Genomic DNA, 12,073 nt, shown 5'->3' with positions numbered 1-12,073 from the left:
TAAGCATGCAATCAGTGGCGAGGGAGTTGGGCACCCAGTTTGATAGCAAACTGACTTTTGACCACCATATTGCCTCCATTGTTAGGAAAACTTTCTACATGCTCACCTCATTATAAAGGTATCTCATCTAGGGACAAGGTGGTCATAACATCCCTGTATTCTTCCCTTAAAATACCCATTACTGTGCACAGTGCCCCTTTCAGCATGTACCTCACAAAGCACATGCAGCAGCTGGAGAGACGACAGAGGTTCATCACCAGGAGAATCCAAGGCATCAAACATCTACCTTACACAGATAGGCTGAAAGCCCTGTCCCACTACTCAGTCTCATACAGACTCTTCAGCGGTGACCTCTGTCTGGCATACAAAGCAATCTCAGGCTCTGCCTTGACAGGGCTGCTGCATATCCACAAGGCAAGCTCCACTGAAGTAACCCGCACAAGCGACCTCAGCCTGGTCTGTGCCATCAATAGGACTTGTTGACAGGACACATTTGTGTCCCAGAGACACCCCCTTTTGTAGAATAGACTCCCTCTGCACATCAAGCAGAGTACCTCATTAACCTTTTTTAAGAGCAACCTGGATAACTGGATGGGAAACAGAAAATACACCCCTGGGATTCCACCTGTGTCCCTGCTGGACAGTGGCATAGGGTGCTGACTTGTTGGAACATGGGCTAAATTCTTAGCTAGGCTTGTAAGGACCTCAGATCCAATAGCCTAGTAACTTCCTATGATCCAGCCTTACTGTGTTTAGTGAGTATTTTGTAAAGACATGACTATTTTTTTCTAAATGTGGGCCCATTTGATTTTACATAGCACTGATGTGTGTCTAAGTGATGTAGCTCACACACACTTCAGGATTCTGTATCTTCCCACTCATTTGGTTCTGAGTCCATATTCAGGTGGCACAGAGGATGGACAACGCTAAAAAGTGATGCAGCCATTTGTTTGCATACTGAGCAGCGGTACTTTATCAGTCTGACACGATTCACACATATCAGTTCATTTTCAAAGTTCGACACATTCACAGCATGAGACAAATAAATAGTTTCTTATGTTTTCTGTTACTGCCATGAGCTGATGTTGGAATGAGGTCTTTAAAAATATGTTGCTTCATCTGCAAGTAAAGCTGCAGTCTGTTACTGTGACTAAGCAAGCATGTGAATGTACCAAAGAAACTACACTTACATAAAAAGCAAAAATAATGCAATAAAATAGTTTTCAGCTGCTGATATGCCTGAGAGTAAGCAGAGCTGGTTTGTATAAAGTCAGACATCAATTCTTAAGGTCTGTGTCTTATGTCAGGTCTGGGACAGCTGACAGAAGTTATCATCAATGTTAGCTGTGTATTGTAATGAAAATTGTGTAATAATCTTGTCATCTGCTAAGGCCATCATGCATTGTAGGCATTATTTGGAATGTGACATCATAACTAGCATTTATTTTTCTCTTCTGTTTTTAGGATGCAGCAGAAAAGAGACTTCTAAAGGTAAGTAACCCAAATGAATTACATGATCATTTGCTAGATTTTGTTTTCAAAGTATTATTACATCTTGTAAAAACAAAAATGAACCATAAACAACAGTGTAAATCCGAGAGCCTTTTAATGCTGCTCCACACACTAAGTGCTTTCACCTTAAATCGATGGTATCATCAGAGTGAATGGTAGCTGTTCCCAGCCTCCTTACATACACTTCTCAATCACTAATTATTCAATTAAGAATGAATCATCGTAAAGCTAAACATTATACAAAAAAATACATAAAATACAATGCAAATACAACCCACAAATGCAAATCTTATAATAAACATAAAAAAGACTCAAATATTTTAAGTATTTCCACCTAATATAAATACATCAAAATGAATCACAACAATATAAATAAAGGCCACTTATTTAAATTTTAGTGGCTCAATGTTTCAAAACTGGCCCTATAGAAATAAAATCATTCAACCCAGGTGGTGTTGTTACATCCAAAATGACCTGCCACTTATACTCCAAAAGTTCCATTTTTAATTTTTCATCACCACCCCTTTCATTATGTAACACCCTATCAATTACAAAAATAAAAAAACTCTTAAAATGAGTACGTACAATACTGTGCGTATATAGAGCATTATGGGGGGTCTTGATTTCTAATGGCCCTAAGATGTTCAACTATCTGGTCTCTCAGCCTATGGATAGTTTTACCTATGTAAAATGCACTACAGCTGGTACATGTAGCTAAATACACCACCCTCTGAGTGTTGCAATTAACCCTACCTGGACATGAAATAGGCCCAGATATACTGTTTCCAAAATGAACAAATGTGGGACTTGTAAGTCTTGCAGATTCATCAGTGATGGACCTTATGTAAGTATCCCAAGTTATAACAGGACTATGTCTTTCTAAGAACCCCTTGACATTTCTCCCCCTTGAGAAAGCTACTTTAGGGAGACTGCCTAAAACACGTTTCAATTCAGTATCAAAACATAGATCCCACGCTGTTCATATGGAATCCACTATCCCATGTATTTGATTGTTAAATTTAAGGGCCAATGCCCTCAAATCTAAAATATTGTAATTTATTAGTATCATTAATGGATATGATACTTAAAAATTATTTTTTGTCCTTTGAAGGGGAAATTTTTCATCAAGTTTCAGGTGTGTCTATGGGGGTAAAATGTGCCCCTAGTTTTGCCAACTTGGTTTTGCTCCAATGGGAGGAAGAATTTGTTTTGAATTCATCATTTAAAAACAAAATTGTCCTTTATAATCGATTTTTGAATGATGTCCTGGTACTTTGGAGGGGTAACCATGAAGAAGCTAGGTTATTTGTAGAATACCTTAATACTGCAACACCTTTCTTTAAATTTACCAGCAAGTGGGACAGTGAAACAATTCAATTTTTGGACATTAGGTTAACAAAAACTTCTGAAGGGCTTGAGAGCAATATATTTAGGAAGGAAACGTATAGCAATTCATTGCTCCATTCTAATAGTTGTCTTCCCCCACATCAACGTAGGGGTATTGTAAAGGGTCAAATAGTTAGGCTGCCAAGGCTTATTAGCAACAACCAAGTTTTGAAACAAGAGTTATTTACATTGATAGGGATGTTTCTTGATAGAGGTTATCCCTTGAAAATGTTGACTAAAATACGTAATGAGGTATTAAGTAAGAAATATACTACTTTCTCATCTATACTTAACAGGAAGAACATAGAATTTGAGAGAATAGTTAACAACCACAGTTTTTTAGATTCAAGGGCATTGGTCCTTAAATATAACAATCAAATACATGGGATAGTGGATTCCATACATACAGCGTGGTATCTATGTTTTGATACTGAATTGAAATGTGTTTTAAGCAGTCTCCCTAAAGTAGTTTCCTCAAGGGGGAGAAATATCCGGGGTTCTTAGAAGGACACAGGCCTGGATATATTCTTTCCAAAGTGAACAAATGTGGGACTTGTAAGTCTTGCAGATTCATCAATGATGGACCTTATGTAAGTGTCCCGAGTTATAACAGGACTATTTCATGTCCAGGTATGATTAATTGCAACACTCAGAGGGTGGTGTATTTAGCTACACGTACCAGCTGCAGTGCATTTTACGTAGGTAAAACTATCCGTAGGCTGAGAGACCAGATAGTTGAACATCTTAGGGCCATTAGAAACCAAGACCCCAATAATGCTCTATATACGCAGAGTACTGTATGTACTAATTTTAAGAGATTTTTTTTTTTTGTAATTGATAGGGTGCTGCATAACGAAAGGGGTGGTGATTAAAAATTAAAAGTGCAACGTTTGGAGTATAAGTGGCAGGTCATTTTGGATGTAACACCACCTGGGTTGAATGATTTTATTTATATAGGGCCAGTTTTGAAACATCGAGCCATTAAAATTTAGATAAGTGGCCTTTATTTATATTGTTGTGATTCATTTTAATGTATTTATATTAGGCGGAAATACTTAAAATATTTGAGTCTTTTTTATGTTTATTATAAGGTTTGCATTTGTGGGTTGTATTTGCATTGTATTTTATGTATTTTTTTTGTATAATGTTTAGCTTTAAGATGATTGTGCTTCATTCTTAATTGAATAATTAGTGATTGAGAAGTGTATGTAAGGAGGCTGGGAACAGCTACCATTCACTCTGATGATACCACTGATTTATGGTGAAAGCATTAGTGTGTGGAACAGCATTAAAAGGCTATCGGATTTACACTGTTATTCGTAGTTCATTTTTGTTTTTACAAGTTTACTGCCCATTTTGGGTAATTGTCTTTTCATGTGAAGTATTATTACATCTGTCTGTGCCTTATTTAATTTTGAAGAATTAGTTTGGATGTTTATATGGGTATGGGTATTTATCACTTTAAAACCATGAACTGTTAATGAGCTTTACTTTGTCATTTTGGGTTTGATTTTACAAGGTTCATGTTCCAAACTGTGCAATTCTGAGCGAGCTACTTATCAATGTTTTTGGGTCACCACTGAAATGAGGCAGTTATGGCTATAAACCTACTAGCTTTGACAACAAACAAACAAATAAATACATAAATAAACAAATTACTAAGTAAATGCACAGATTTCTCCCAGAACTAAAATTCAGCTGTGGTACACCGATGATTTCACAAAACATATACACTACATGTACGACCGATGATTTCACAGAACGTATACACTACATGTACGACCGATGATTTCACAGAACGTATACACTACATGTACGACCGATGATTTCACAGAACGATACACTACATATACGACCGATGATTTCACAGAACGTATACACTACATATGACCGATGATTTCACAGAACGTATACACTACATGTACGACCGATGATTTCACAGAACGTATACACTACATGTACGACCGATGATTTCACAGAACGTATACACTACATGTACGACCGATGATTTCACAGAACGTATACACTACATGTACGACCGATGATTTCACAGAACGTATACACTACATGTACGACCGATGATTTCACAGAACGTATACACTACATGTGACCGATGATTTCACAGAACGTATACACTACATGTACGACCGATGATTTCACAGAACGTATACACTACATGTACGACCGATGATTTCACAGAACGTATGCACTACATGTACGACCGATGATTTCACAGAACGTATACACTACATGTACGACCGATGATTTCACAGAACGTATACACTACATGTACGACCGATGATTTCACAGAACGTATACACTACATGTACGACCGATGATTTCACAGAACGTATACACTACATGTACGACCGATGATTTCACAGAACGTATACACTACATGTACGACCGATGATTTCACAGAACGTATACACTACATGTACGACCGATGATTTCACAGAACGTATACACTACATGTACGACCGATGATTTCACAGAACGTATACACTACATGTGACCGATGATTTCACAGAACGTATACACTACATGCGATCGATGATTTCACAGAACGTATACACTACATGTACGACCGATGATTTCACAGAACGTATACACTACATGTACGACCGATGATTTCACAGAACGTATACACTACATGTACGACCGATGATTTCACAGAACGTATACACTACATGTACGACCGATGATTTCACAGAACGTATACACTACATGTACGACCGATGATTTCACAGAACGTATACACTACATGTACGACCGATGATTTCACAGAACGTATACACTACATGTACGCTCTAACTTCCCACAAGCTGCTCTCCCATACTCTTCCTTTTGCTTTCCTCTGTTTCTATACCAAATTCTTCTCTAAATTATTTCCAGTCCTGTTGTGTATAAAAGATAGTCCCACCATTAATCCTCTTCCTTCCTGACCTCTTTGTCCCTCATAACTACACGTTTGACCTTATATACATTGTTTCTATCACCTCTCCTTTTGTAATGTTTATCTTCTACTTTTTACTTATTGAAACAATCATTCATTATTTATTATAATTCTTCCACTGTTAGCCCAGTTAATGCACCTGTATAACTTAAGTTTTTCTAAATTTGTGTTCTGAAATGAAGCTGGTGCAAAATACTTCAGCTGTACATAACTGGGTTTCTGCTGAAAAGGGGTACGTCAGTCACCCCTGTAAATAAGTGCCTCCTGCATCTACATTTGTGCACTGTGAGTGTGTGTGTGTGTGTGTGTGTGTGTGTGTGTGTGTGTGTGTGTGTGTGTGTGTGTGTGTGTGTGTGTGTGTGTGTGTGTGTGTGTGTGTGTGTGTGTGTGTGTGTGTGCACTCGCGCGCATGTGCATGCTCACTTGTGTGTATTTGTAAACTGCCCATGTGTGTGCATGTATATTTGTAAATTTCCTCTGTGTGTGTATGTGTGTGTGGGTGTATGTATATATAGATTGCCCATGTGTATTTGTGTGTGTGTGTGTGTGTGTGTGTGTGTATGTGTATGTTTGCATGTGTAATAGATTGCCCGTGTGTGTGTGTGTGTGTGTGTTTGCATGTGTAATAGATTGCGTGTGTGTGTGTGTGTGTGTGTGTGTGTGTGTGTGTGTGTGTGTGTGTGTGTGTGTGTGTGTGTGGATATTGGGTGTTTGCCTGTCCGTTCATAATTTCTTGCTGGATAGCTTTTGTCCATATACTTTTTTCCTCCATGCCTGTTGACTGTCAGCACCTCTATTGTTTTGATCTGATTTGTTCTCAATAGAAGGGGCCCTGCCAACATTTATAAAGAGTGGCCAGAGCATCCGTCATCAAGGTTGTTCAGGAATTTATGCTTCTGTCTATGTGCAACCATCTGTTTGGTTACCATAGAAGGACATCATTATCCCAGCATCCTGATGTTCTGACTTCACCATCCGGAATAAACCATATGTTTTAGGACAGGCATGATTCTGTTTGTTTCTATGTAGCTTGCCTCCATTCAGGGCTTAGACTGGGGGGCTCTGTGAAGCCCATAACAACACCTCATAGTCCTCCTGCTTTTTTCTCTTTTTTTTATTTCTGTGGCTCAGAGGCTGTTGTTATCGCATCATCATGACAGACGCAACCAGACTTCTGCTCAGGAATGCAGCTGATTGTTGAGTCGAGTGAGTTGAGAAGAAGAGACATAGCTGGGGTAGGCCAAAGGAGGGTACCCCTACAGCTGTCAAGTGTTAGAGGTCGATCCCAGTCAGTCTTCAGGGTAACTGGCATTTATTTATTTGCTTATGTTTACCAGGAAGACTGACTGAGCTAATGTTAGCCTCCTCTCAGCAGAGGACCAGAAGAAAAAGCTCCGGTGTTATATAGTACCATTTATAAAGAACATGAAACCAAAAACAATGAGTACAATTGTATAAAAATAAAAATCATTCAAACTGTACATTATTTGTCCAACGCTGTACAGGGAAAGAATGGAATCCAAGAAATAAGTAGTGAAGGGAAACAGTGGGCAGATCATAAAATCAATTAAAGATTGCATCATTATTCATCTAGAAAATTCTCTGAGATGTTATGTATTGAATGGAAATAGACTAGAACACTATAGTTAAAACACAAAATCTCAAACAAAACAAATAGTAAAGCAAACTTAGAACTTTAAAAAGCGTGAGAGAAACCAATAAAAACAAACGGAGCAAATGACAGTAGAAAAAACAATTTACTATTAGCGCTTTCGGTAAAACCAATGCTTCACCTTCTTCAGATAAAAAATATTAAGTCAATTAAGAACATTTAAATAGTCTTCAACATAACAATTATTGATTAACAATTAACAAGGCATCCAATTAATTAAGTTCAGCTGCTAAACAAACATAAAAGTTAAATGTACAATCCACATACATTGTCCAAAGCCTAGTAGTAAAAAACAGTACTGAAAACCTTTTCAAAGGGCTTCAACTCACGTATCAAAATGGCTTTTTACAATCAAATATGTGTAAAAATGAAAAAACAAAAGACATATATTAAAAATAAATATATGCAAAACTAGATTGGCAGATTAGGACAACTGCCTATATACCCCCTGGTCTTAACGAACAAATATCAATTAAATGTGTACTCAAATTATTATCTTTGAGACGCTGAAAGGTTTAAATAATTTCCTTTTTGTTTTCATTTTTTTACTTATTTTATACCAAATGTACTCACATTACTCTTCTTTTTAGAGTGAATCTGAACACATAACTTTGCATATATTTATTTTTAATATATGTCTTTTGTTTTTTAATTTTTACACATATTTGATTGTAAAAAGCCATTTTGATATGTGAGTTGAAGCCCTTTGAAAAGGTTTTCACTACTGTTTTTTTACTACTAGGCTTTGGACAATGTATGTATGTGGATTGTACCTTTAACTTTTATGTTTGTTTAGCAGCTGAACTTAATTGGATGCCTTGTTAATTGTTAATCAATAATTGTTATGTTGAAGACTATTTAAATGTTCTTAATTGACTTAATATTTTTTATCTGAAGAAGGTGAAGCATTGGTTTTACCGAAAGCGCTAATAGTAAATTGTTTTTTCTACTGTCAGTTGCTCCATTTGTTTTTATTGATTTCTCTCACACTTTTTAAAGTTAAAACACAAAATCTGCAATGTAATATTTGACATATGGGAATAGGTGAGTTAAAGGTATGAGCAATTTCTACAGTCGAAAAAGAAATAGAGTTTCAAATATAAAATTAGTGAGAAACGATGAGGGGACAATGGAGGCCTAAAATGAACACTGCGCTAATAATTATGGTAGTTTAAGTTTTAATTTTAGCTGACTTTAAACTTAGCCACCATAAAAAACTTGCCATTGCATCAATTTATATCCCTCCTGGAAATAATGTCCCCATTTTAGAACACTTTCTATCCTGGATATCTAAAACTATCCCTTATGAAACCATCGTACTAGGAGATGTCAATATTGACTGACTGCAGACCAATAAAGAATCACCTTCTACCTCTCTCAACCTGTATGGATTCACACAGCTCACCTCTTCCCCTACCCACCTTCATAAATGTTCCTCTACTGGGTCACTTACTGACTGGATACTAGTATCACCCCCAATATTACCATAATCCAACCACTCTACCAGACACATTAGGTGACCACCTACCTTTACTAGTTCACAGAATCTCTGAACACCTGCGTAAAGCACAACAATATAAGGTGACCCCGTGATCTATCTAGCTATTCTCCTGACTCACTAAATCACCTCCTCTCTACTATAAACTGGTCCTTTCTCTCTAATCTCACTCTCGATGAAGCAGTCCTACACTTTAACAACACCTTTCTGTCCGTCCTCAACTCCCTTGCCCCCACTAGGAAAACTCACATCAAATTTAGATATGCCCCATGGCTAACTAAAACTACCCTTACACTCATGAAGACCAGAGATAAAGCTTGGAAAACTTGGAAAGGCAATAATACCTCTTCCAACCTTATCTCTTACAAGGAACCTAGAAACAAATCAATCTTGATAAAAAGAACTATTATCAATCCTTACTTAATCCCTACTGTAATCCTAAAAAATCTGGAACTCTATCAATAAACATCTCTCACCAGGTACTCCTACCCCACCCACACCTTATTCTGACAGGACTCCTCTGGAAATAGCAACCCTTCTTAATAAGTTCTTCATTGAAACCATTGAAAACTTAATTGCAACTAACTTCTCCACCCGCACCTCTTTCAATCCATCTACATCTTCATCCACCTCTGATTCACCTCTTTTACCCTCACTCTCATTCTCACTATCACCTGTTCCCAACTCTTATATCAAGTTGCTCTTAACTAAACTAAAACCTGGTTCACCCTCAGCTGATAACCTTCATCCATTATTCCTTAAACAAGCAGCTACTTCTCTAGCTTACCCCATATCTATCCTGATTAACAGATCCATAAAAGAAGGCAAAGTCCCTGAAATTTGGAAGACATTTTTTATAGTACCTCTTCATAAAGGAGGAAACTCCACTGAGCCAACCAATTTCAGACCAATTGCCATACTGTCTCCTCTCTCCAAAATACTGGAAAAGTGTAGCCATAGGCAAGCACTTAATCATCTGCTACAAGAAGACCTACTCACACCAACTCAAAATGGCTTCTGCCCCACACATAGCACAGCTACCGCTCTTGTATCCTTTCCTAATAACATTGCTCAAGTGAGGGATAATAGCAAAATAACATCAGCCCTGTTTCTGGACCTGTCAAAAGCATTCAACACTGTATCTCATACCATACTTCACCATAAATTCTCCAACCTAGGCTTCTCAAACTCCACCACCTCCTGGTTCTCTGATTGCCTCACTAATAGATACCAGGCAGTTAGATGGAACTCTTCCTACTCCCCCTTTCTAGAAGTTAGGACAGGGGTCCCACAAGGATCAGTATTGGGCCCTCTCCTCTTCAGTGTATTTACCAATGACCTTTTCTCATCCTGCCCCCAATCCAATCTTATTCAGTATATTGATGACTCGACCATCATCAACTCTGCTGACAACATAGAAAACCTTCAATCCCTTACACAAAACTCACGCCACTCAGTTGAAAACTGGCTACAATCCAACCAACTCCTGCTAAATGCGAGCAAAAGTAAGCTACTACTTTTCTTACCTAAAAATCTGGAACATGCAAAACAGAACTTTACCGTAACATCCGTTAATGGAACTAAAATTTCTGTTGACACCCAAACAAAACCCCTTGGAGCAATAATTGATGATGAACTTAAATTCAACCATCACATTCATAGCTCAATAAAAAAAAACACCAAAAACTAGGTCTGCTTTACCGTCACAAACACTTTCTTCCTTGTGCGTGCAGGCCATCTCTTGCCCAATCCCTGCTTCTACCATCCCTACTCTATGCTTCAGCTATTCTTACCCATCTACAGATTAACCTAATATCCAAACTAGAAGCCACATATAACAAAGTAGCCAGATTTACTGCAAATCAGCCTTACAAATCCCATCACTGCCTCTTATTAAAGGCTTTACACTGGCCTGAAATTTCCAACTTACTGACTCAATCCGAACTCCTTATAGCCCACAATATACTAAACAATCCTAAATCCTGCCCATCCCTTGCAAATTCTCTAACACTTTATACTCCTCAACACCCACTAAGAAGTACTAATTGATACTTTCCTGAAGTTCGTAAGCCAAACAAAACCTTTGGGAAATTAATCTATTGTCACTCAGTTGCAAAAAATTAGAACACACTCCCTTTAGTCCTTAGACTACTTAAAGACAAAAATGCCTTCAAGAAACAGCTTAAATCTTTTTTCCTGTCAAATTGGATATGTTCATCCACTAAACTAATACCCAAGAAACATTCAGGGATAACCTAACTTAACTATATCACTTCTAGCGCTCCCTCTTACTATCTACACATTTTTTTCCGTCATATTCCATACTAGTTAACTCATGTTAAACTCAATTCCCATAATCCCTTATTACTGTTCATTAATTTATTTATTAACTTCCAAAGTTCACACAACGTTATCTGTATATTTACTTACTTCATGCCTAGTACATGGTTTCAGCAATGTATTGACCTTATTCTTACCATATTTCTGCTTAGTTTCTTGCCATACTACATGAAAATTTCCATAAATATATTGTATTGTATTTCCATCCATTCTGTATATTCCTTTAGTGCATGTTCATAGGTTCATAGGTAGGTACTAGGCTATCTGCCCGAAGGCATTTATAAGCCTAGCCGGAATGTGTTGGCTTTCGCCGCCCCCTTAGATTAGTTCCCTGTGCCTCTGTCCAGCAGTGCCATTGAAGTGATCCCTGGGGTAAACGTTCTGTTTCCCATCCACTCGTCAAAGTTTCTCTTGAAGAGGGTTAGCGAGGAGCTCTGCCTAATGTAGATTGGAATCTTATTCCAGAGCATGGGAAGTCTCTGGGACAAGAATCTATCCCTCCAGCACATCCTATTTATTGTTGTGGTGAGGTTTAGATCCCTGGAGCATGTGGCTCGAGGGGATATGGTTTTCTTTAGGTGGAGCATGTCCATCAATTCTGGGTTGGACATGGCATTGTATGTCAGGCAGAAATCACCTCTCAGTAGGCGGTATGCAACCGAGTACAACTGGAGTTTCTGCAGTCGAGCTGCATAGGGCATCTGCTTGA

The 12,073-nt window shown here is 37.9% G+C and overlaps 1 protein-coding gene across 5 annotated transcripts in view; it reads left to right on the top strand.

Annotated features, from left to right (window-relative positions):
• Positions 1 to 12,073, top strand: part of LOC122807829 (inter-alpha-trypsin inhibitor heavy chain H3-like) — a 1,807,468-nt gene that overhangs the window by 46,230 nt on the left and 1,749,165 nt on the right. For all 5 annotated transcript variants that reach the window (XM_044078927.1, XM_044078926.1, XM_044078925.1 and 2 more), the window contains exon 2: positions 1,465 to 1,491. In XM_044078927.1, coding sequence (XP_043934862.1) covers positions 1,465 to 1,491 — 27 coding nt within the window. The remainder of the gene's footprint in view (positions 1 to 1,464; positions 1,492 to 12,073) is intronic.

This window comes from Protopterus annectens, chromosome 7.part1, assembly GCF_019279795.1.
Source record: "Protopterus annectens isolate FY-2018-M chromosome 7.part1, PAN1.0, whole genome shotgun sequence".
Taxonomy (NCBI): Eukaryota; Metazoa; Chordata; order Ceratodontiformes; family Protopteridae; genus Protopterus; species Protopterus annectens.
Note: the sequence above shows the minus strand (reverse complement) of the source record. Positions and strands in the feature narration are given on the sequence as shown.